This window comes from Lithobates pipiens, unplaced genomic scaffold (genome assembly GCF_037356315.1).
Source record: "Lithobates pipiens isolate NorthernLeopardFrog02 unplaced genomic scaffold, aLitPip1_a1.2 Scaffold_13, whole genome shotgun sequence".
In the NCBI taxonomy this organism is placed as follows: Eukaryota; Metazoa; Chordata; class Amphibia; order Anura; family Ranidae; genus Lithobates; species Lithobates pipiens.
In genome coordinates, this window is record NW_027507718.1 from 391,018,708 (window position 1) to 391,046,083 (window position 27,376).

Below are 27,376 nucleotides of genomic sequence, written 5' to 3' on the forward strand. Positions count from 1 at the left end.
CTCTTCTAAAGATGATGCACAAAAAAGCCTACAAACAGTTTGCTGAATACAAGTAGACTAAGGACATGGATTACTGCAACCATGTGCAGTGGTCTGATGAGACCAAAATAAACTTATTTGGTTCAGATGGTGTCAACCGTGTGGGGGTGGCAACCAGGTGAGGAGTACAAATACAAGTTTGTTTTGTCAAGCATGGTGATGGGAGTGTCATGGTCTGTGGCTGCATGAGTGCTGCCGGCACTGGAGAGCTACAGTTCATTGAGGGAACCATGAATGTCAACATCTACTGTGACATACTGAAGCAGAGCATGACCCCCTCCCTTCGGAGACTGGGCCGCAGGGCAGTATTTCAACTGCCCTGCGGCCCAGCACACACCTCCAAGACAACCACTGTCTTGCTAAAGAAGCTGAAGTTAAATGCGATGAACTGGCCAAGCTTGTCTCCAGACCTAAACCCTATTGAGCATCTGTGGGGCATCCTCAAATGGAAGGTGGAGGAGCGCAAGGTCTCTAACATCCACCAGCTCTGAAATGTCGCCATGGAGGAGTGGAAGAGAACTCCAGTGGCAACCTGTGAAGCTCTGGTGAACTCCATGCCCAAGAGGGTTAAAGCAGCACTGGAAAATAATGGTGGCCACACAAAATATTGACACTTTGGGCCCAATTTGGACATTATCACTTAGGGGTGTACTCACTTTTGTTGCCAGTGGTTTAGAGATTAATTGCCGTGTGTTGAGTTAGTTTGAGGGGACAGCAAATTTACACTGTTATACAAGCTGTACACTCACTACTTTACATTGTAGGCAAAGTGTGATCTCTTCAGTGTTGTCGACCTCTTATTACAGGCTGCCAACAATGGGGCTGGACAGTGTACATGTGTCCCCCACCTGTAGGTAAATGTCAGAGCCTAATGCACCAGAGCTAAACACAAAGTGTGCATGGGGCCTAAAAATTGTTTATATTTTCCAGATGCCTTCTCCTGTGTTTAGAAAAGCTAAATGCAAGAGAGCCAATGGGAACCAAACATAAGACTAGACATATGAAATTAGGTATTTAGTTATTATAGCAAATTTGATGTGGATGGAGTTTTTTTTAAAATCTCAAGTACAATATCGTTACAAAAAAATACCGGCAGCCTCTATCTGGGTGCAGTGGTTTATACATTGTACAAAGTTTCCTTTGAGTGTTTCAATTCCCATTAAGGTTTTCTCAAAATAAAGTATTTTCTCTAAGTAAAGCAAACCATCCGCTCTAATGAGACCACAACAGAATAAATGACTCCTCTCACTGAAGAGATGAAATTTTGCTCAAGCTTTAGTTAAGCTATAAATATAGAAAATCTCTTTCCCTGTCATCCAGGGTATAAAACCACTCGTCACCTCTCTGTATTTCTGAATAGTATGTCTAGCTTTGGGTGACAACAAGTCGCATCATCTTTCTGGAAGTCAATGTCTTTTATGGTGTTTAAAAAAGGAAGCCCGTGAAAGAATACCCTCAGCCAATTAGAGGCAGCCTTTTGAAAAAAAAAAAATCACCACTGAAAGACTTTAAACTAAAATGATCTGCTATCCATGCCAAAGCTGCAAAATTCAGGGGCTGGCAGGTTTCCGAGCTGATCTTTTCTGGCACCAGTAACATATGTACACAGTTTAATGGGTTTGGGTAATAATTTATCCTCAAACAATGAAACAACCTAAAGCGATATGAAACCTGAAAACAAAAATGTAATATTTTGCAGCTTACTGATCCTTACATTTTGTGGCTTCATATTTTTTCCCCTTTTTTCACCTTGCAATCTGGCCAGTAACACATCTCCCTGTGTAAGCCCTTGTACACACGGTCGCACATTCCAACAACAAAATCCGTTGGATTTTGTCGGACGGATTTTGTCCAAAACTGGTGTTGCATACACACGGTCGGACAAAGTTGTCGGAAAATCCGATCGTAACGTGATGACATTATTTCGTTACAATGGGACTACGTTCAGGCTAGTAACCAATAGCTTTGGTCTAGGAATTTTATCTGAGCATGCGTGCCACTTTGTCCGATCAGAATTCTCTACAAACGATCGGACAAAGTCCAATCGGATCATGTTGTCAGAAAATTTTATAGCCCAGCTCTAAAACTTTGTCGGTCGGATATTCTGATGGAAACAGTCCGATGGAGCCCACACACAGTCGGATTATCCGACAACATGGTCCGATCGGACATTTTCCGTTGGAATGTCCGACCGTGTGTACAAGGGCTTAGGGTGTCTCCACTCCTCTAGATAAGCAATGGGCAGCAGCATTGTTGACCAGTGGAGAGGGTAGTGTTAAAATTCTTCTAAACCCAGGACCCTGCATTCACTATATCTGATCTCCCACAGTACACAGCACATAGAAATGCAATTATGTTAGTAAATATAAACTGCTAAATACCTTTTCTCATAAGCAGTATTTAGCAGTCTTGTGATTTCTATTTGTGTATGGTTAAAGCTTGTAGGAGGAGTTTTCATTCTCCCCCAATTGTCCTATGAGGCTGCAGGACCCCTGACACTCTGTCTGGACAGTGCTGATTGGCCCTCTGATGATCACATGTGCTCTCCCAAGAAAAAAAAAACACTCTTTAGCAATACACACCAAACTGAGCATGAGCAGAGTGCCCCAAAGGCTCTGTTCTATCAGGAGATGGTTTGAGAATTGTAGAAGGAGGGGGGGATCAGAGAAGACAATCAAACAGCCTTTTTACACAATACAGAGGATTAACCCCTTAAGTTCCAACGTGAGTATCACAAGCATGCTTTAGTGCATATACAGACTGATTTTACTGTTGTGGGTCTGCCAACACTGTAAACGTTCTAGCAAATTTAGATAGACTCGGCTAACAAATTACAGCTGAACTCCAGCTACCATTTTACTGTTACAGTAAAAAAATAATAATAATCTTTTGTGATAAAGTTTTTAAATAAACAAATAAGAGCTCACCCATCAGTGTTAAATGGTTTGTCTCATCCCTCTAACTGACACTTTTTCTGGACAGTTTGGTCTGTTAAAGTTAAAAAAATAACAGACTTGCTGGCCAGATCACTAGGCAAAAATAAGGGGAAAAAGTTTAGCAAAAGAAAACAAATGCAGCCACCACATCCTAAAGGACTGGTTTGCTGCAATATGTGAAATATTGTTTTTTTATTGGTTTAATACCGCTTGAAACCGACAGACCTTTTATTTATTTGCAGCACAATAGCAGCCTGTTTGGCAAGAGAATAAAATCTTGTGTAGATTATCTCTTTGTGCTTGCATTTACTGATATGCCAGAATAAGCAACGTCTCAGTGTCCATCCCTCTTGTGATCCAAGCTTTTCAGATTTACCATGGCAACACAAGCAGCAAACAAACGGGAACTGCGCATATGTGTGATTTCCTAGATATAATGTAATCAGGAAGAGACACGGGGGCAACTGCGACCGATAAGGTGTTGGACTCTGCAGGCGGGAGAGTAAATGTCTACACAATCAGGCAGCGCTGTGGACAAAATATCAGTTTGGAAGCAAAAGTGAACTTTTATAAATGATTGAGGCTATTTTTTCTATTTGAAATCACAGATGCAGTTCTGATTTCATTTAATGTTAGGTAAAGTGGACCTTGCACTCCATAGCAAGGTCCCATATTTGATGAAGCCTCTGCCAGGCCAAAACACAAAATAGCCAAATTAGCCTTTGAAATCCTAGATGCAGTTCTGCTTTCTTTTAATGTTAGGTCCCATATTTGATGAATCCTCTGCCAGGATCCTGGGGAATGCTGAATAGCACCAACCCCACAAACCATCATCTCATGAGATTTCTGGTACTCACTATTCTCTAAGATCTTGCTGGAAGTAAGGTGCCATCATCCTTGACTAGGCGACTTGGGTATAAGTGTATCAACATTTTTTTTAATTTTTTTTAACTTTACTGCAATGTATTGGATTGAGAAGTGGTGTGTCAGCAAATAAGCAGACAAATAATCCATACACACCCACTACTTAATGGTCCTGTAATCTATTTTTCTTTTAATTGTTTTTTAGGGCTCATTCACATGTGAGGTCGAGAGGCAGTAAAGCCCATGGTTGATGCCATGCACATGGTTGTGGCATGCTAGTGTGGTGATAAAGGGGTAAAACAGGAAATAGGGAGATGATACAACCACTAGTGTAGCCTTTTTCAACCAGGGGTGGCTTGGCAAAATGCCTAAAAATTTATCAAAAATTGTATACAAATCAAGCAGGTGGATAAAACATGCCTTTTAGTTACACAAAGCCACGGGTTTTCATTATGCGTCATTACAACTTTCTAGACAATCAATGATGTCATCAGTTGATAAGGAGAATGTTTGTTGCCTCCACAACGTCCTTGTTTGACCCTCATTGGCCCCTCTCCCTCAGCACTGGGGTCACATTAGCAGACTGATGGAGAGAAATTAAGGGAGAAGAGAAACTTTGGAATACTAGTCAGTACCAGTGTGCAAAAGTGTATTTGTTTTGGAAGAAACTCTTCCAAACGTTGTGTGGATGTTGATGCACATGTAAAACCATTAGAATAGTTTTATTTTAGAATGGGGTGCCTCGAGACCGTCCATCATTTAAAAGGGTGCCTTGAGATTGTCTATAATTTGAAATGGTGCCTTGACTGAAAAGGGGTTGAGAAACACTGCACTAATGTGAATGAGCCCTTACTGTGATTTTGTGCCTCCTTATAATGTTCTCTGTAACCTACTGAAAGAGGGAGTCCACCTTAAAAAAAATATTAAAAGCCAGCAGCTAAAAATACTGCAGCTGCTGACTTATAATAAATGGACACTTACTGTCCCAGGGTCCAGTGACGTCGCCAGCTGTAGCCAAGCAATTGCTTGGCTCTCAGCTGCTGCTTCTCATTGAGGGAATCAGGAAGTGAAGCGCTGTGGCTTCAGTTCCCGGTTCCCTAGTGCGCATGTGCGAGTCGCGCTGCAAGTCGTAAGTGGTCCCCGCTATCTCCTGGGACCTGTGTGCTTCCCAGGAGACAGCAGTGGAGTGCGGGAAGGGGCACGACTCCCGCGGGAGTCTATTCCCGGAAGTGGGTGCAGATACCTGTATTAGACAGGTATCCTCACCCCCCTCCCCCCTGAAAGGGGCCAATTGTGGCACCGGAGGGGGGTAGGAATCAAATGAGCGGAAGTTCCACTTTTATGTCGAACTCCGCTTGAACCTCTCATTTGTGTTTGTTTAGAACAATCAGTGATTTTTTTATCAGTCATTTTCAGTCATGTGTACTGCTCTATCCACACTACAAATTCCATAGGCCATATTTTATCTTCTGAATGAGCAAGAGAGGGTGGTTAAATTTTTTTAATTCAGTGGTAAATAGAGAACGAATGTAGCCACCCTCTAACAGGAAGTCAGAAAACAGCAGCAAAAAAACCCCAAAAAAAAACAAAACATAAAACTGGGATTTGGAGGTGACTGAGTGCAATAGAAGGGTTTTTTTTAGTTATGAATACAAACTTGGATAGATTTTTTTTTTTTTTTAAACAAGAGTTTAGTGTCACTGTATGGAATCCAGTAGATGCAAGGGGCTAAGTTAGGTTTTAAAGATTTTAGATTTTTTATTTAAAGGACTAGGTTAACTGTTATGTGTAAGCTATGTATCAGGATTCAAGATGGGTTATGGTTAACTATTGAAGTGAGGTGAAGGGTTATAAATAAGTCTGAGGTCAAAGATATGGCAAGTTTAAAGGTCCACAAAAAACGACGACTTTGGACAACCACAATACCACCCCAGAGACAGTCATTTGTGATCCACAATATATTCAACACACCTCAAGAATGCTGTAGTCTGTTCCCCTGGCATACATGACCACAGCATGTGCGGAGTACGTCCTTAGCTTCATCGTCAGCTTCATTTCTTCCTTGTTTTCATTTTCCAACAACCGGTATTTGATGTAGCCGTTTCCACTGAATGTCACAGATGAACCAACTTCAAAACACACAGGAATATATTTCAGCAATGAGACTTATATTTGGTGTGCATATATTGACAATTAACTGAAGGAGATAAAACATGAATCATTGTATAAACCCCCCCCACAGGCTTCTCTCAAAGATAACATATCAATCATATATACAGTAAAATAAAAGAGCCCACATCATTTGCATTATCTTCATGTAAATGGATCTCCCCCTCAGAGTAACATATGGCCAACAAATGTGTCACTACAGGGAGAAGAAAAAACACACTACAACTCATGTTCTGCTCTACTGTAGTACACCAAAATAACATATAGAGTAGAGCGCCGCATGAGCTACACTCTCCAGAATAATTTTCCAATTTAAGCCACCCGCATGAGAAACTAAATGGCTTCCCAAACATCTTCCCTTAGGCTAATCATCATGATCGCTGGCCAAGAAAAAGGTTTATTTTATGAAGGGAATGCAAGAAAAGTAGAAACAGAGATGGACCAGGCCACAGATGTAGCCGGACCTCTACAGGAATGACAGCCTGTGGCTAATGATTGCTCAGACTTTAATTATTGTTCAGGAGTGATCAGGCATGAAATCTCAGTATTATGCTTCCTGCCATCAACCTAAGTGAAGCCCAGCTAAGGAGTGGGAGCAGGAACTCATTGGAAATCACATGAACGAGGACATTAAATAGCGCAAATTCATTGCTTGCAAGCAAACTAACTCTAGGATGTCAGGTTCGGAAATTTGCCTAAATGCAAGACTAAGCATCTAATGTCTGCATTTTTATAATGTACAATCATTTTCACAGATTCCAAAGATTTAATACTAGACCCATAGCTGTAATATAGGGCCATTTGCCACATTTTGTGTAAGAACTGTCCACGTATATACTCTATTGGAAGCAAATGTCATGGGTTGATAACACAGGACAGCAATTATTAAACAAGGGTAGTGGGTTGTCAGCGGGTTGTCAGCTGATAGCAGGAGGTGAGTGAACAAGGATATGGCTGGATGACCAGGTGTCATTTTTAATGAGGATTGTACATTTAAAAATAGTTCAATAACCTATTATGTTAAAGTGTTAAAACCTCTGAAATGAAAAATGAGCAAAGTATATCCTTTTATACTTGCCCCTATCCAAAGTACCAAGTGCATACCTCACAACTTTTTGAGATGGGAACATCTATTAGCAAACGTGTGTAGGCATAGGACACACCCTCTTTAAAGGACAATTATATTTTAAAAAATGTAGTTGAACACAAAAGTGTTTTTTTTATACTACTACTTTTCATTTATACTGGCTTTGAAATTTACAAATGCAGCAGTTTAGAAATTGGATGAGAGGTTTAGCACTGGGAAATATTTTTGAAAGATTAAATATGCATAATGAGGGACAAATGAGGAGGAAAGAGGGGCAGGTAGACTTTGTTCCAAATCAGGGACAGTCCCTCCAAATCAGGAACAGTTGGAAGCTGTGCAAGTTCGATTTCTGTCTCCTATCTCATTCCTCTGTTATTTGCATGGGTCCCTTCTGACAGTCTATATGCCAACACCAGACACCCCCCCCCCTCCCCTCCTCCAGCACACAGCAGGTGATTGATAACCTTAGCTGTGCATGTTTTCCTATAAGACCACGTAGAGATGGGCATGTGTCCATTGCCACTACTGAGGCCTCAGACTACACTCAACTCTGTGCTCTGTACTACTGTGCAGTGTGTAATGTCATAGTTCCGCCCCCTGCCTTCTAAAGATCACACATGCTGTATGAACTCGGACTTTAAATGGCTGTAGAGAAGAGTTGGTTGTAGGTACAATGTATGTAGGAGGCTTTGTTTCACTTCAGTGTATTACCTGAGGCTAGTCACTTCACTGGGTATATGTAAGGGTTTACAACCACTTTAAAGATTGGTTTAAATATTAGTGATTGGGTTTTAACTCTGGGCAGAAACAAAAAACACAAATGAATGAAGCTCTGTAATAACGAATGTATTCTTAAATTCAAGCAGTCTGAGTACCTGAAGACCTGGTATCAGCCTCTTGCTGTCCCTGAATAGCAGTGCTGGAGTGTGAGAGGAAGAAGCAGCACAAGGAGCCAATCAGTTCATGTGCTGACAAGAATCATAATGATAAGGAGAGAAAGCAGAGTGACAGAGAGATGAGCTCATCACTGTGAAGCCTCTCTTTTCACTGGCTAGTAACAGGCTGGGGTGGGTCCAGGATGACATGGGCTCTGTGGAAATGGGAAGGGTAAAATCTATGGATTGAAGCTTAATATTGCAGTAAAAGTCAGTTCTGTTATTTAATCCTTTAAATAAATTCCTTTTACATTTTTTTCTATTTTTGTAATTTTTTATTGGGGTTCTGCTTTAAAACTAATAGCAGAACCTTGTGTCCTACAGAAATGAAGATTTAAACAAACATGACCCCAACCTACAAACACCAGTTTAGGTAAAGGGTAGGTACTGCATGTGCCTTTAGGTCCCGTTCCCTCTGAGAAAACCCCTACAGGGAAGAAACGCTGCTGGGATCAATGGCCTAGACAGTCTCTGTTCAGGCATGTTCGACTGCATCTGATTTTGGATGACAGGAGCCCAGTAGCAGGAACCTGGGGAAATGCTTTCATTATGTGTATTTGGTATCGATGCAAAAACTACCGATCTTGGAGCTGGTGGTACTGACAGTCCAACCAGACAGTATGGTGAGGACTCCTTAGCTCTTCCTGGTGAATGTGTGGCTAAGACAGCTTGTGGCACTATACATACCATCTTCCATTGTACTTGTGGGGAACTACAGATGGTCTGTTACAACCAGTCTGTGTAACAGTTCAGCCTGGTTCCTACATACTTGGATATGCTCACACATGCTAGCTACAACCCCAGCCTTATCCCTGGAGAGAGGCTCTTATACATCATAGAAGTGATAGATCATCATGCTGATCGGTACCAATTTCCCCTCCACACTGTTAAACAAAGGAGTGATCACATTTTACATCTTTAAATCTGGATATTTAGTTTAGCACTCTTGCACCCAGTTGTTACACGGCTTATTGTTTTCAATTACCATTGATTGATTCGCAATATTGTGACTAGTGTGGATTTTATTATTACTACTTACATGATTGAACATGGACATATAGGCACGCCTGGTAGGGGAAACAGTTTTTCTTATGATTTTAAAAGTGTGCAGTGCTGTGTTTGCGTTATGTTTCTTTTTTTAATCTGATACGTTTCAAAATAATTAAATTAAATGAGACACAGTCTCCAGTTTGGCATTATATAATATTATGTATGGATTTAAACTATAAGGCCCCTTTCACACTTCGTTGAGATCAGCAGGGGATCTGTCTGCTGTTCCCCTGCTGATCAGAGTAGAGTGGGCGAATGAGCCATATGTGTCCGCTATTTTTATGCAGCGCGGACATGGACAGAGCACGCTCTGCTCTATGGGTGGCCAGGTTAATGGAATCTGCTGTCCGTTACAGCCGACTACCTCCAATTCACCTATGGATCCCCTTATTTTTTTATGTTTTTAAAAATTTCTTAAGCCTACTAGATCAGACTGGAGGTAGACGGGTGTAAGCGGACACAAGTGGATTTACACCCACCGATCCATAGGGGTGTCTGCTAAGTCCCATCAAGTCTACCTGAAAAACTGACAAGTGGACATGATCAGACCCATCATGTAAGAAGGGGCCTTATAAATAACTATGCACTATGCTGTGCCCTGTCCCAAAATAGTATATAAAATATACCTATAACCAGAAGTCAATTGTCAGAGTTCCTCCGATGATTTATTTCCTTCGCTGCTCAATTTAGTATTTCCCAACTAACTCGTTCAACTTCAGTACCAGAATTTTAGAGTGCACTCAAGGGCAGATAAGTGTAAGTAGCAAGGGGTTAAATGAAAAAAATTCATTTTAAATAATGTGTATATATATATATATATATATATATATATATATATATACACACACATACATATATACCGTATATATCTCTTTATATTCAAATTCTGTCAATTTATGATTTCAGGTGGAATTCCAATCTGGTATGAAAAAAATATATATACTTTTATAGTATACATAATCATATCCTCATGCAGGCAGGTCTTACCATTGCATTGACGGTCATCTGAGCAGACACAGTTGTACTTCTCTTCATTTGCATCTACAACACATTCCATACCCTCTGGGCATGGATTTCCTTCGCAAATACTGTTCAAAATGGGACATTTCCCTCCTGTTAAATAAGAACCATGACATTATCATTATATGTGCAGTTTATACACACGTACACAGAAGCTGGCAGCCACTTTGTCCTGCTCGGCAAAACTCCTTACCTTTGCACAAGCAGACAGATTTCCGCAGGTGTCTTGGAGTTACAAAGCTCAGCCTTGCTGTGCTGTGGGTTGACATGACATTCTCATCTACAGAGATCTTCTCATCACAAAACCTCAAGGGACAATCCACATCAGCAGCACAGAGCTTATGGAAGACCTCAAGGATTTTAACACCACTGAAGTCCTCGATCTCAGCTACAGAAGCATTTATCTTTTGGATAAGAAGTTTTGGAACAAAACGCGTACTGCCTGGTTTATCTACAGCCAGCAGGACGTCCAGGCTAGCAGGTGGGTCAGAGGGTTGCAGGCTAAGAATCTGGACATCAATCTTGCGCCCGCCCAAAATATTTTTTAACGTTCTCTGAAAATTGCGCCAGTAATCTCCAATAAATTCCTCCGGGGAGAGGTTGGCAAAGCGGAAGGTTATGCTGTGATTTAGCATCTCCTGGGTTATCTGTTTGATATGAACAGTAATATCTGCTGAGGTTGTAAACATTCCATCGTTAACGCTGACGTTTAACAGATATTGGCCAACATCCAATCGCCTGTGTGCTATCAGTTTCCCCCCTGTGCTTGAAACGGAAAACAGATTTTCCACTTTGGAATCCAGGCTGTACGTGAGTGTATCATAAACATCCTGGTCCGTGGCATGAATCTTTCCAATCACACCCCCAGAGTACTCCTCTCCGAATGTTGTGATGTATATTTCAAGTGGTAAAATGGCTGGAGGGTATATGCTCTCTTCAATCACTCGTATGTCAATGTTTGTCACTGATGACAGCTGTGGCTTCCCATTATCTGCCACCTGGAGGTAAAAAAGACACATGAAAAAGTGCGCTTTCCGGCAAGAGGCAAGACAAATATAATATTTATACATTACAGAGGAATACAGGCTTATCTTGTTTCGCAAACTATGCTAAATAAACCCAACTAATAAAATGGGGTTAGCTACAGTGAAATGAAAATGGAAATTAAATTTTTTTATTAATTGAGTTATAAGACCCTAGTACAGAACTTGCACCCCTTTTGTAATTACTGGTCCCAGCAGCTGGTAGTCAATGTTTTCTTCACCTATTCAGAAACAATGAAGGAAACGTTTCTTTAAATTAGTTTCTACTAGCTAAAAGAATTTCTGTATTTGTGATTTTTTTTTCTTGCTGAAAGGAGCACCAAGTATAGTATAAAGCCAGGCATAGATGATGCGATTTTCTTTCCTGCAACCTCTGAAAAAAATCGATTGATTCCCCCATCAGCACAGTCATTATAGACGGGGGCATCTCTCTTGCGGAGCTATTGTGTTCTCCCAGCAGGGGGAGTTGTACGCAGACAGCCATCCCTGCTGGGTGAAGACACGGTGATTATTGCTAGCGGCTATAAAAAATCTGACATGCTGGTTGTACCCAATTTGATCGATGAGTCAACTTGGGTAAAATCAGCCTGACAATACGCGGTTCGAATCTTGACTGGTCCCTGCTGAACTGGCCAAGATTCAAATAATCTATGGTCAGTCAGGATTCAAATAATCTATGGTCAGCCAAGATTCAAATAATCTATGGTCAGCCAAGATTCAAAAAATCTATGGTAAGCCAAGATTCAAATAATCTATGGTCAGCCAAGATTCAAGTAATCTATGGTCAGCCAAGATTCAAATAATCTATGGTCATCTTAAGGATAGCCATACATGCAAAAAAATGTATAGTTTCCCCCATCCAGGCTAAACAGCATGGATTATGGATTCCCCCTTGCCCACTACTGTATGCCGCAGCTGGCAGGACCCACAGCTGCTGAACACCTCAACAGTTAATGCACCTGATTGGCTGTAAATTTCCCACCAAGCTAATTTTTCAATAGGATTTTTGTCTTGCCAGGTAGTGCTGACAGGACCACCCCAAGTTCAACTTCCAGCAGTATATGGCCAGCTTTAGTAATTTTTTTAAGGGGACAGTATGAAACACTGAATTGTAAAGGGACTGTACTGGCAGTGAGTTGTAACAATCTTGTATAACAAGCCCTGCAGCATTCTCCCATTCTCATGCAGCTGACCTAGGGTCTCCAACTACCTCAGTAGCCTGCCTGCAGTCTTAAACAATGTTTAATTCTACAGCAAGATTGTCATACCTGCGACAGGGTTACAGCGTGGCCCCATTTGCTTTAATGGGCTACGTACTTTGGCCCTACTGGCCACCAAAGGCAACAGGGAAGACCATTTTTGCCCCGCCATGGCATGTGAGCCCTCTGTCTGCTGCCTCTGCAGTTTAAGGTGAGGCTGTAAAAACATATCCCAACTCAATGTTTTTACTGCCCCTCAGCCTCAGCACCCCAGCTGACAATCTACTGTATTTCCAGTTTCCATCTGCTTCTGTTTTTTTTTCTTTGGTACACTGAAAATGATGTGTGGCCCTTTGGTGATATCAGAGGCCACACCTGGGCTAACTACTGTATATCAAGTACGTTGACCACAACTATTATGTGCAATGATCAAAGTCAAACACAGGAAACTAATATTAGATTAAGGGAAGGGTATTCTCTGACCACCAGACCACATACTAGTTCTGATAGACAGAGAAAGGCAGCTTTAATCTGAATAATCACATCCACATAAAGGTATAAACTTTGTAATCCTTTTTATTAGGTCATTCCTGGTCTCATTAAATCTGCATATAAGCACTGTTTCAGGTGAACAGATTCATACAATTCACTGGCTTATTAAACCTGACTCTAGGTGTCCCGGGGACTTTAATGATGGCTGATGCTGCTATTCTAATAATAAAAATCATATCATAATAAGAATCATTTGCACTAGGAACTACTGAACCCCCTACTTCTAAGGGTGGAACATATTTTATACACGTATAGGTCCAAAAAAAAAGTTTAAATATTTCTGTTCATGGGATATTTTATGGTTAACATCTGGAACTCAGATGTGTAAATATATTTTTTTTACTATTGCTTAAAAATACACCTACATGATATATGACAGTATGCACAAGATAAACACTGGGCTTACCGAAAACATACTATAAAATACTCCAATAAAGCTTCAGCTAGTGTATATGAGCAATCTTCGCCACTAGGTGGCAGTAAAGCATATTTCAAAAACACAAGTATGTTCAACCATGGGTATGCTATAAAGCTTGTTAATAGCAGAACACTTCCTACCTGCAACATTTCACAATCTGCAGGTTTTATATCAGATATACTGAGATGCAAATTAACCTCTGCCGGCTATCAAAATATCATCCATGTGCAGAAAATGTATCTATAAATTTACCTTCTTCAAGTAATAAAAGCAACTGTTATCTTTTAATAAGCCGGTGTCAGAATTAAATGGGTTTGAGCCGTACATCATGCTGTAGGAGGCATAATCAAATCTTAGCATTGGAAACAAATATTTTCTGACGACAACCAGAGATTACTAGCATGGAAAAAATTCACGGGGTCAAAGGAAATTAAGAAGAGAATAATAGGTCTTCTGTGCACTTGGTGCTTGATTGTCTTTTATATAAACCAACAGGAAGCGGTTCACAATAGCATTAGGCTTAATTAAGTGAGTGTAAATTGCTTAGGCATCAGTTTTCAGTCTGGGATCAGTGTTACTATAGTGCAGACACTACAGTAATCTCTGAGAACTCTTCTCCGAGGTACGATACAAATCATACATGTATTTACTGACAGCTGTGCAATAACCAGATAAAAAAAGAACCAGTTGCCCTAATGCCTTAAAAATGCATAGTGGGGGAAAAATGATGGGAGTTATATTCCATTTTTGGCTCATTTTCACTTGATGAGTTATACTGCATTACCACAACACATATTAACAGACACGCAGTGCCATTCATTTTATAGATACCACAATGCATGAATGCCACGCTCACACCAGTGTGCTGAGGTTTGGGAGCAGTGCGATTGTATACATGTTTTACACAAGGTTTTAGGTAAGTTGACTTCTATAAGACCATGGGTTTTCTCAAAGCGCATCGAAGATGCAGCATGCAGGACTTTGATACACTTTCATGAAAATGTACATTCTAATAGAAGTCACTGGAAGCAAACCTAAAACAGCTTTTAAAATGCAATCCAATCATGCTGCATCCAAAAACCGTAGCACACTGGTGTGAGCCTGGTCTAAGGCTATGCAGCTCTGATGCACATGTATTACATCACACCCCCATGGAAGGTAACACCCTACCCTGCATTGTGGAGTGGTGAATTAGAAAAAATGCTATATGTAGGGTTTATTTTATTTAATTTTCTAGTTCTGGTGAGTTGGATGCCCATTTAGAATGAAAAGGCTGCCTTAAAGGATATGTTCATCTTTGGGAGCATGTAAAATGCTCCCACTGCTGCAGCTGCTCGCTGATCCCCTCTCTCCCTGTGACAGCTGTTTGGGGAGAAATTCCCTGTACAAGCTGTCACTTTTTGAATAGAGCGTGGCGGCGAGTGAGTTCTGTGAATGAATAAACTGCAAGTACCAACATCATTTATGAATGTTGGCTTGTAGTTCTCAATAAACTACCATGGTGCTGTGGTAGTTCACTGAGGCTTCCTGTCAGTGTGAAACTGCCTGTTGGTACAATGTACAGGCAGACAGCTTACACTTACAGTCTGCAGGGGTCCTGCATGACACGGTTCTGCGGATCGCTGGTGCAATGCTTTCCAAGCTTGTAAAAAAGTAAAATAAAAAAAAACAGTAAATACACATTTTTATACCTGCAAAAAAGTGTGCAATTATTATTTTTCTTCTTAAGGTGAACTTAGCCTTTAACACAATGCGCAATAATGCAAGATCTTTTGTTAATGCACATCCATTAACACAATGGACAATGTTGAATTATTATTATTATGCAGGATTTATATAGCACCAAAGTTTGCACAGCGCTTTACAATGGGGGACAGTACACTTCTAAGACAGACTATGGGGGACAGTTCAATACAGAAGGAATAGGAGGGCCCTGTTTGTGGGTATGTGTAATCCATAAATACATTACAAATCATGTCGCTGTGGAATTAAGTGGAGCAGGAGGGGTATTAATGGAGTCTGGCAGTTCAGACTAGGTGTTTGAGCAGGTGAGAGCTGCTTATAAGTTCTGAACCCTGGGGAGACTCTACCATGCTAAGGCAGGCCATAGATTATGCGATTAGTCAGTGTTGATGGGGGAATTCCTGCTGCAGAACTATTGTGTTCTATTGGCAGGAAGGGGCTGTGTGGCGGGAGAACAATGATTATGATAGAAATCTGACATGCTGGTTTTACCCAAAGCCATCAATAAATGGTTCATATCTGGGCCGGTTCGAACCATGTGTGGGCAGGCTAAATGTACCCAAGCTGATGAATCAACTTGGGTAAAACCAGCCTGCCGAATTATACATGCAATTATAACTAATGGCTGCAATAGCCGCTAGCAATAATAACTGTATTCATCTGGTGATGATGGCTTCCAATGGCTGAGATCGTTGACCGGGGTGTTCTGTTGGGTGGGCCTTCCCCTTTCAGAACACAATAGAACATCAGGGGAGATCACTGTACTGATATTGGATTGTTAGTACAGAGGCTCCTACTGAGCTGTCAGATTTTTTTCGTTCAGCCAGCTGGGTTGAACAAAAAAAACCTAGCAGTGTGTACTAGGCTTAAGTGTTGTTTACAATCAGCCTGCCCACAGATGGATCAAATCTCAGGTGGTCCCTGCTGAACTGGCCGAGATTAGAATCATCTATGGCCTAGTTTAAGAGCCATGGGTGCCTCTGGATGGTCTCCTAGCAGGAGAGGTCTGTATCTTTGGACTGCTAAACTGTCTATGAAACTGTACCCAACTACCTGATGACATGCCCCTAGTGGGATAGACCTTGATTCCCTGGGCTCACAAGAAGTTGGTTGAATGATGCTGGGCAACATGCAACCCATAAGACATTTTAGAAATCTTAATTCTAGACAAGTAAATACACAGCGGAAATACTACCAAAGGGTTTGTAATTGTTCAGCCAGCCATGTGATGTAGACACCCACTCACCAAGTAAAAGGGCTATGGCTCAGATTAACGTTCCTCTCTGAGTGCCGTTGTGCATGAGATTTCAGGATGCTGATATCAGGCCAAAATCATAGATTTGTGCTAGTTCCAGGATTTAGATTCAATGTTATTTTTATTTTTTTATATATCTGCCTGAAGTTCAGCTTGATTCATATTGCCTACAGCCTATTTACCATAAAGATTGTTTAGCTTCTACTTTTTGTGATACTAATTATATTCCAGCCTTGGTATTTCCAATTTGTGTACAGTCCTGCTTATTTCCACTTTCTTATTCATCTCATTTTATGGCAGGCGACACATGGACAACCCATTTAAATAAACTACTTATCACATTATAATTAGATAGGTTTCAAAGTCATAACATGTATATTTTAAAATAAATATTTTACCAAGCTTCTATATAACTGTGATATGACAAATTATTTTGAATAAGAAATAGAGCATGAATAAAAAAATGAAAGCAGTTACTGGGGAAATACGTTTTCAAACACTCCTGAAGGAACTCTGAAGGTATGTCTCAATTCCTACAGGTTGCAGTCCTCTTGGTGGGCACTGTTACATTAGGTGGAAAGAGGTACCGTATTTATCGGCATATAACACGCACATGTGTATAACACGCACATCCATTTTAAGAGGGAAGTTTCAGGAAAAAAATACATTTTAAATAAGGCAGCTAAAATTGAAGTATTGGCGTATAACACGCACACGCCATTTGCACCCAATTTTCATGGTGAAAAGTTGAGTGTTATACGCCAAGAAATACGGTAATTATAGGGGGTTCCGGCAGTTAATAGTGGGTGTCGTGTGAGCAGGTGAAAGCTCCTTGCAAACTCTAAACCCCTGGGAATCTCCAAAGCAACCAAGCTATCTTGGAGCATGGTTGTTTTTGGACTTTTTGACAGGTGATTCTAATATCTTTGGACTGCAAAACTGGGCAAGTGGTTGTGAACCCTTCTATATACTCACTGAAGTGACTGGCCTCAGGTGATACACAGGGATGAAACAAATCCTCATAAATTGTACCTGTTTATCTGCAACCATCTATTCTCTACCTCCGTCTAAAGTTAAAAATTTACAGTGGTTTTTAGTTTCCAGGGGCAGAGGTTTGGGATGTGACGTCACACACTGCCCAGCAGTGTCATAGACAATTAACAGAACGTTGTCACCCTATAACAGAATATGTCTGAAGGACCTCCATGGCAGAATCGCCATATAGTATTTTAAAGAAAAATGCAGATATAAAAACATGAATAATTCATTTAAAATTACAAATTAACAAACTAAACATTGTTTGAGATTTTAATTATTTTGCTTATATTTACTTTAAAAATATTTATGATTTCTGGGAAACTGAGGGGGTAGATTTAACATTTGTGAGCTCTTGGGGCCATGTAAGCTGCAATAAACTGATAAATAGCATCTTACTACAGTCGGTACCTGAACTTGAAGTATAAAGTGATCCGTGGATTTTCGGTTAAGCGTGGCTGACGTCGTTATCACTCCTTGCTGGTTGATCTGAAAAGTATTATCTTCGTTTCCACTTAAAATTGTAAACATAAAAGGAGGACCGTTGTGAGAAGAATCCTTGTCAGTCACCGCCAAGTGCAGGACGCTGAAGCCAATCGCCTTATTTTCCTGTGAAGAGACATTTGAAAAAAAAAAAAAAGGATTATAAGGCTGTCACAATGAGATATATTTGTCTAGAGGCTGACGGCAGGTTTCTGCACGTGAAGAGAAGACAAGGTTAAGAACCCAGCCTTACAGCACAGCAAAGCATTGATATGAACATCACATTTAGTGATGGACGAACTTCCGACGGGACGTTTCGCGAACGCGAAACGCGAACGGACACAAACGTTCGCGAAAACGACCGTTCGCCGCGGGCTCCATTGACTTCAATGGGAGGCGAATTTCGCAAACCTTTAGGTCGAATTTGCGGCCACGGGGTAATTATTAGGGGGTAGCACGTAGTCCCACCACCTGGACAATAGCATAATACATGTATGAGGTGAATTTGGGATCGATAACTACAAGCATTTTTTTTTTATTTGGGAAATTGTTCTGACAATTCAGGACTATGGAGCTAATGAAGGCAATGGAGGAGAGGGAAGGTCAGGGACCAGGGTAGGCAAACAAGAGGGTGCAGGAGATACAGAGCACTGACAGCAGCACCGTAATACAGAGCACTGACATCAGCACCGTGACATACAGCGCTGACAGCAGCTCCGTGACATACAGCGCTGACAGCAGCTCCGTGACATACAGCGCTGACAGCAGCTCCGTGACATACAGCGCTGACAGCAGCTCCGTGACATACAGCGCTGACAGCAGCTCCGTGACATACAGCGCTGACAGCAGCACCGTGACATACAGCGCTGACAGCAGCTCCGTGACATACAGCGCTGACAGCAGCTCCGTGACATACAGCGCTGACAGCAGCTCCGTGACATACAGCACTGACAGCAGCTCCGTGACATACAGCGCTGACAGCAGCTCCGTGACATACAGCGCTGACAGCAGCACCGTGACATACAGCGCTGACAGCAGCTCCGTGACATACAGCGCTGACAGCAGCTCCGTGACATACAGCGCTGACAGCAGCTCCGTGACATACAGCGCTGACAGCAGCTCCGTGACATACAGCGCTGACAGCAGCTCCGTGACATACAGCGCTGACAGCAGCACCGTGACATACAGCGCTGACAGCAGCTCCGTGACATACAGCGCTGACAGCAGCTCCGTGACATACAGCGCTGACAGCAGCTCCGTGACATACAGCACTGACAGCAGCTCCGTGACATACAGCGCTGACAGCAGCTCCGTGACATACAGCGCTGACAGCAGCACCGTGACATACAGCGCTGACAGCAGCTCCGTGACATACAGCGCTGACAGCAGCTCCGTGACATACAGCGCTGACAGCAGCTCCGTGACATACAGCGCTGACAGCAGCTCCGTGACATACAGCGCTGACAGCAGCTCCGTGACATACAGCGCTGACAGCAGCTCCGTGACATACAGCGCTGACAGCAGCTCCGTGACATACAGCGCTGACAGCAGCACCGTGACATACAGCGCTGACAGCAGCTCCGTGACATACAGCGCTGACAGCAGCTCCGTGACATACAGCGCTGACAGCAGCTCCGTGACATACAGCGCTGACAGCAGCTCCGTGACATACAGCGCTGACAGCAGCTCCGTGACATACAGCGCTGACAGCAGCTCCGTGACATACAGCGCTGACAGCAGCTCCGTGACATACAGCGCTGACATCAGCACCGTGACATACAGCGCTGACAGCAGCTCCGTGACATACAGCGCTGACAGCAGCTCCGTGACATACAGCGCTGACAGCAGCTCCGTGACATACAGCGCTGACAGCAGCTCCGTGACATACAGCGCTGACAGCAGCTCCGTGACATACAGCGCTGACAGCAGCACCGTGACATACAGCGCTGACAGCAGCTCCGTGACATACAGCGCTGACAGCAGCTCCGTGACATACAGCGCTGACAGCAGCTCCGTGACATACAGCACTGACAGCAGCTCCGTGACATACAGCGCTGACAGCAGCTCCGTGACATACAGCGCTGACAGCAGCACCGTGACATACAGCGCTGACAGCAGCTCCGTGACATACAGCGCTGACAGCAGCTCCGTGACATACAGCGCTGACAGCAGCTCCGTGACATACAGCGCTGACAGCAGCTCCGTGACATACAGCGCTGACAGCAGCTCCGTGACATACAGCGCTGACAGCAGCTCCGTGACATACAGCGCTGACAGCAGCTCCGTGACATACAGCGCTGACAGCAGCTCCGTGACATACAGCGCTGACAGCAGCTCCGTGACATACAGCGCTGACAGCAGCTCCGTGACATACAGCGCTGACAGCAGCTCCGTGACATACAGCGCTGACAGCAGCTCCGTGACATACAGCGCTGACATCAGCACCGTGACATACAGCGCTGACAGCAGCTCCGTGACATACAGCGCTGACAGCAGCTCCGTGACATACAGCGCTGACAGCAGCTCCGTGACATACAGCGCTGACAGCAGCTCCGTGACATACAGCGCTGACAGCAGCTCCGTGACATACAGCGCTGACAGCAGCACCGTGACATACAGCGCTGACAGCAGCTCCGTGACATACAGCGCTGACAGCAGCTCCGTGACATACAGCGCTGACAGCAGCTCCGTGACATACAGCACTGACAGCAGCTCCGTGACATACAGCGCTGACAGCAGCTCCGTGACATACAGCGCTGACAGCAGCACCGTGACATACAGCGCTGACAGCAGCTCCGTGACATACAGCGCTGACAGCAGCTCCGTGACATACAGCGCTGACAGCAGCTCCGTGACATACAGCGCTGACAGCAGCTCCGTGACATACAGCGCTGACAGCAGCTCCGTGACATACAGCGCTGACAGCAGCTCCGTGACATACAGCGCTGACAGCAGCTCCGTGACATACAGCGCTGACAGCAGCTCCGTGACATACAGCGCTGACAGCAGCTCCGTGACATACAGCGCTGACAGCAGCTCCGTGACATACAGCGCTGACAGCAGCTCCGTGACATACAGCGCTGACAGCAGCTCCGTGACATACAGCGCTGACAGCAGCTCCGTGACATACAGCGCTGACAGCAGCTCCGTGACATACAGCGCTGACAGCAGCTCCGTGACATACAGCGCTGACAGCAGCACCGTAAGCAGCCCCAGGAGGAAGTCAGCACAGCACAGGGATGGTGTGATCCCCTCATAATAAGAACCCCCAGGAGGAAGTCAGCACAGCACAGGGATGGTGGGAGCCCCTCATAATAAGAACACCCAGGAGGAAGTCAGCACAGCACAGGGATGGTGGGAACCCCTCATAATAAGCAGCCCCAGTAGAAATATGACACCGCTCAACCTCTTCAAAGAGGAGGGTAGGGGCATATAGTACGGTGTGCTTTTTTGGGTCAGGGAAGTGAGCCAAATGAATTAAGAAGGTCTGTGTGCTTGATTCCAAAAATTGTTTATAGACATATACATGGTCTACTGATCACATGTGTTGAATTCCTCCGAGATCCATGCCTCATTCATTTTTAGAAATGTGAGGTAGTTAACACTGTGGTGAGCTAGGCGAGTACGCTTATCGGTCACAATCCCCCCTGCTGCGCTGAACGTCCTTTCGGACAGGACACTGGATGAGGGGCAAGCCAACAGTTCGATTGCAAATTGGGCAAGCTCTGGCCAGAGGTCAAGCCTGCCCACCCAGTAGTCTAGGGGTTCATCACTCCTCAGAGCGTCCACATCGGCCGTTAACCCAATGTAGTCGGACACCTGACGGTCTAGGCGTTCCCTGATGCTGGATCCGGATGACACCTGTCGATGGGTCGGCTGAAAGAATGACCTCATATCCGAAGTCACCAACACATCTTCAAACCGGCCTCTTCTTGCAGGCGCTGTTGGATTGGTACCCGCAAATCCTTCTCTGGGAGTGGGAATTGCTCCTCTGCCAGCGCACGCAAAAGCAGAATGCAGCATTTCTCGAAGCAAGGCCTGGAAGTGCTGCATTCTGACAGCCCTCTGCGACGGCGGTAACATTTCCGCCATTTTGTGTTTGTACCGGGGGTCTAAGTACGTTGCCACCCAGTACTGGTCCTTGACCCTCATGCTTTTTATACGGGGGTCCCTATTAAAACACTGGAGCATGAAGGCCCCCATTTGCACTAAAGTGGAAGCGGTGTGGTGGCCTGGCTCCTGCTCATCATCCAGGATAATGTCGTCCTCTTCATTCTCCTCTCCCCATCCTCGCACAACAGGGATCCCAGAAAGGTTTAAAGCATGCTCTTCTTGCTCCTGCTCATCCGCCCCGGCACCATCCTCCTCTGACTCCTCATCAGACTCCTGTTGTTGACTTGTCTCAGATAGAGTAGCCCCCCCTGGGAATTCATCCAGCATTGCGACTTCCTCATCTTCCCGCTCCTGCTCCTCCACAGCCTGATCAATGACACGACGCAATGCACGCTCCAGAAAGAAGGCATAAGGTACCATGTCACTGATGGCGCCATGGCTGCGACTGACCAGTTTGGTGATCTCCTCAAATGGCCGCAGAAGTCTGCATGTGTCGCGCATGAGCAGCCACTGGCGCGGTGAAAAAAAACCCAGCTCCCCAGAACCGTTTCTTTCGCAGAGTTCATACAGGTAGACGTTAACTGCACGTTTCTGCTGGAGCAGCCTATCAAGCATATAGAAGGTTGAGTTCCATCGCGTCGGGCAATCGCAAATAAGACGTCTGACCGGCAGATGGTGTCGCCGCTGAATGTCAGCAAGGCGAGCCATGGCCGTGTAAGATCTTCTGAAATGGGCCGAGATTTTCCTTGCCTGCCGCAAGATGTCCTGGACCCCAGGGTATTTGACAAGGAATCGCTGCACGACCAAGTTTAAGACGTGTGCCATGCACGGCACGTGCGTGATTTTGCCCTGTTTCAATGCGCTAAGCAGATTGGCACCGTTGTCACACACCACTTTACCAACTGTCAAATTGAGCGGTGTTAGCCACTCATCTGCCTGTGAACGCAAAGCTGAAAGGAGTGCCGGGCCAGTGTGGCTCTTTGCTTCCAGGCACAACAGACGCAGCACGGCATGGCAACGTCTCACCTGGCATGTGGAATAGGTTCTGGGGAGCTTGGGCGGTGCAGTGGAAGAGACGCTAGCAGCGGAAAAGGAGGAGGCAGCTGAGGAGGAGAGGGAGGAGGATGGAGTAGGAGGAGGAGAAGAAGAGTCAGGCCTGCATGCAATCCGTGGCGGTAAAACCAAATCTACACGGGTGCCACGGGTTACATGCTTGACGGCCGTCAGAAGGTTCACCCAGTGGGCAGTAAAACTGATATACCTTCCCTGCCCGTGTTTGCTAGACCACGTGTCTGTGGTCAGATGTATCTTGGCACCGACACTGTGTGCCAGAGATACATTCACTTGCCGCTGAACATGGCCATATAGCTCTGGGATGCCCTTCTCTGAGAAATACTTCCTTCCTGGGACCTTCCATTGTGGTGTTCCAATGGCCACAAATTTGCGAAAGGCCTCCGAGTCCACCAGTTTATATGGCAGTAGTTGGCGGGCTATGAGTTCTGACAAGCCAGCCGCCAACCGTTGGGCAAGAGGGTTATCCGGCGTCATCATTTTTTTACGCTCAAACATTAGGCCCACGGAAGCCTGCCTTTTTGCAGAAAAATGTGAGCTTGGCGTGATGGAAGGTGGAGTGGAGGACAATTGTGAGGAGAGAGGAGAAGGAGAAGTAGAAGACGAGGCTGGACGGTGAGAGCCTGCAGTGTGGCTTTGTGTGTTCCGTTGCTCCCACTGGGCTCGGTGATGGCTGCTCATGTGCCTTCTTAAGGCGGTCGTCCCTAGGTGAGTATTGGGCTTACCGCGACTAACGCGTTGACTGCAAAGATTGCAGATGGCAACGCTATTGTCAGCAGCGGACACGTTAAAAAAAGCCCACACTGCGGAGCCATGTGCCGGTGTCCTGGGAGCGCCAGATGTGACCGTACATGGTCGATGACTCGCTCCTGATACATTTGCAGTCTGCTTTGTCCCTGCTGTGCAATGTAAGTCATTGCTGCTTCTCCTCCCTATCTGCTGGTCCATATCTCCCTCTGAACTCCCCTCCTCTTCCTCTCTTGTGGGCACCCACGTGACATCACTAGACACGTCATCATCAACGTCACCTTCCCCACCGCTATAAGTAGAGTAGGCAGCAACACCGGGGACCAACCTCCTCCTTGGGCTGATCTGGGTACTGGCGTCAGACTGCTGAGTAGCGCTTGTTGCTACCTCCTCTTCCTGATCCAATACCAAGAGTGGCTGCGCATCAGAAATGTCCTCTTGATATGGATCGGAAAATAATTCCAGTGACTCAAGCGGAAGGTATGTGGTGGTGGTGGTGGTGGTCGTGTTGTTGGTGGTAGTGTCTTTGGGGGTGCACATAGCAGAGAGTGAAGAAGAGGGTGCAGATCGAGAGGATGAGGAGGGTGCAGAAGAGTAAGGCTGAGCGAGCCACTCAACCAAGTCTGGTGCATCCTTTAAAGTAATTGAACGCACCTTCTGCAACTTCCCACTTTGGCTCAAGCCTGTTGCTCCTGCCCTACCCCTACCACCCCTGCGGAAGGGCCTGCCTCTTCCTCTGCATGTCATTTTTTAAATGACCCTGTGACAAAACTCTTAGTCCCTATACCGCTGAAGGACTGCTGCAGTATAGGTGAGCGGTCAGCAGTGGTGCACGTCAACCCTATCTATTGTGGACCTATAGCGGTCCTTACAGAACAGCAGACTGTACCGCACTCAAGCCTATGTACCGTAGCACCCTATACCAAGTTACCAGTCCTTATAAGAACTTTTGTGGACCAAGCAGGTTGTGTATTAGTGTTTAGCAGACTGTACGTCAGTCCCTATACCGCTGAAGGACTGCTGCAGTATAGGGCAGCGGTCAGCAGTGGTGCACGTCAACCCTATCTATTGTGGACCGATAGCGGTCCTTACAGAACAGCAGACTGTACCGCACTCAAGCCTATGTACCGTAGCACCCTATACCAAGTTACCAGTCCTTATAAGAACTTTTGTGGACCAAGCAGGTTGTGTATTAGTGTTTAGCAGACTGTACGTCAGTCCCTATACCGCTGAAGGACTGCTGCAGTATAGGGCAGCGGTCAGCAGTGGTGCACGTCAACCCTATCTATTGTGGACCGATAGCGGTCCTTACAGAACAGCAGACTGTACCGCACTCAAGCCTATGTACCGTAGCACCCTATACCAAGTTACCAGTCCTTATAAGAACTTTTGTGGAACAAGCAGGTTGTGTGTTAGTGATTAGCAGACTGTACGTCAGTCCCTATACCAATGAAGGACTGCTGCAGTATAGGGCAGCGGTCAGCAGTAGTGCACGGCAACCCTATGTATTGTGGACCGATAGCGGTCCTTACAGAACAGCAGACTGTACTGCACTCAGGCCTATGTACCGTAGCACCCTATACCAAGTTACCAGTCCTTATAAGAACTTTTGTGGACCAAGCAGGTTGTGTGTTAGTGTTTAGCAGACTGTGCGTCAGTCCCTATACCGCTGAAGGACTGCTGCAGTATAGGGCAGCGGTCAGCAGTAGTGCACGGCAACCCTATGTATTGTGGACCGATAGCGGTCCTTACAGAACAGCAGACTGTAACGCACTCAGGCCTATGTACCGTAGCACCCTATACCAAGTTACCAGTCCTTATAAGAACTTTTGTGGACCAAGCAGGTTGTGTGTTAGTGATTAGCAGACTGTACGTCAGTCCCTATACCAATGAAGGACTGCTGCAGTATAGGGCAGCGGTCAGCAGTGGTGCACGTCAACCCTATGTATTGTGGACCGATAGCGGTCCTTACAGAACAGCAGACTGTAACGCACTCAGGCCTATGTACCGTAGCACCCTATACCAAGTTACCAGTCCTTATAAGAACTTTTGTGGACCAAGCAGGTTGTGTGTTAGTGATTAGCAGACTGTACGTCAGTCCCTATACCAATGAAGGACTGCTGCAGTATAGGGCAGCGGTCAGCAGTAGTGCACGGCAACCCTATGTATTGTGGACCGATAGCGGTCCTTACAGAACAGCAGACTGTACTGCACTCAGGCCTATGTACCGTAGCACCCTATACCAAGTTACCAGTCCTTATAAAAACTTTTGTGGACCAAGCAGGTTGTGTGTTAGTGTTTAGCAGACTGTGCGTCAGTCCCTATACCGCTGAAGGACTGCTGCAGTATAGGGCAGCGGTCAGCAGTAGTGCACGGCAACCCTATGTATTGTGGACCGATAGCGGTCCTTACAGAACAGCAGACTGTAACGCACTCAGGCCTATGTACCGTAGCACCCTATACCAAGTTACCAGTCCTTATAAGAACTTTTGTGGACCAAGCAGGTTGTGTGTTAGTGATTAGCAGACTGTACGTCAGTCCCTATACCAATGAAGGACTGCTGCAGTATAGGGCAGCGGTCAGCAGTAGTGCACGGCAACCCTATGTATTGTGGACCGATAGCGGTCCTTACAGAACAGCAGACTGTACCGCACCCAAGCCTATGTACCGTAGCACCCTAGACAGACCAAGTTACCAGTCCTGATAAAGAGCTTTGTGGAACAAGTGAGTTGTGAATGATTAGCAGACTGCAGCAGAAGGGCAGCAGTCAAGTATAATATTCTTTCTATATTTGGAAGAAAGAATATTATACGTGTACAAGCCTATTACCGTACCACTGATACCAGTCCTGAAAAGAACCTTTGTGGAACTAATAGTAACAGCAAGTCTTTAAAATTATCCTCACTGCCTGACACACTGCTTCCTGCCTGTCCCTATACAAATTGGCAAAAAAGAGTAGGCTGGAACGATTAGCTGGAACAGCTCTTTTGTGGACCTGATAGTAACAGCTAATGATGATGATGATGATGATGATGAAGAAAGACTAATCTGGCTGAGCTGTCCCTAAAATAGCAGCATACAGCGCTCTGTCCCTTTATCTAAACTGACAAAAGAAACTCAGGCTGCTGACCTAACACCTATACCAGTCCTGAAAAGAACTTTTGTGTACCAAATAGCTAGCGTTTTCTCTGTCCCTACTCCACACAGGATCCTTTCCCTACAGTGACAGAAGAAAGAATGTAAAATGGCCACCGGATCGGGTGTATTTATAGGTTAGGGGGAATGTCCAAGTGTCCATGAGCTGTCATGTCTCAATTGGTTGTCCTGTAACACATGATAAACGTGTCACGAAAGGTTAAAGTTCTTGTATACATTAAACACGTAAGTCCGCCGGGGCGAACGACGGAAAAAGGCGTTCGAACCCGCGGACGGCGAAAGTCGGAAATTCGCCGCGAAACGACCGCCGGGCGAACCGTTCGGCCATCACTAATCACATTATAAAAAAGACCAGACAGGACGGGAAAAAAAAATCTAATATAAACATAAAAACTGACACAAAAGTGAAAAATACACCTAAAACTTTGTATCCACTGTCTGCATTGAATATACTGTACTTG

The 27,376-nt window shown here is 44.8% G+C and overlaps 1 protein-coding gene across 9 annotated transcripts in view; it reads right to left on the reverse strand.

Annotated features, from left to right (window-relative positions):
* Nucleotides 1-27,376, reverse strand: part of FAT1 (FAT atypical cadherin 1) — a 386,437-nt gene that overhangs the window by 46,787 nt on the left and 312,274 nt on the right. For all 9 annotated transcript variants that reach the window (XR_013272342.1, XM_077477359.1, XM_077477364.1 and 6 more), the window contains 4 exons: nucleotides 17,757-17,954; nucleotides 10,294-11,098; nucleotides 10,068-10,193; nucleotides 5,811-5,968 (listed from right to left, as the gene is read on the reverse strand). Coding sequence is in view for 8 of the 9 variants with exons in the window: in XM_077477359.1 (XP_077333485.1) it covers nucleotides 5,811-5,968; nucleotides 10,068-10,193; nucleotides 10,294-11,098; nucleotides 17,757-17,954 (1,287 nt within the window). In the remaining variant the exon portion in view is untranslated. The remainder of the gene's footprint in view (nucleotides 1-5,810; nucleotides 5,969-10,067; nucleotides 10,194-10,293; nucleotides 11,099-17,756; nucleotides 17,955-27,376) is intronic.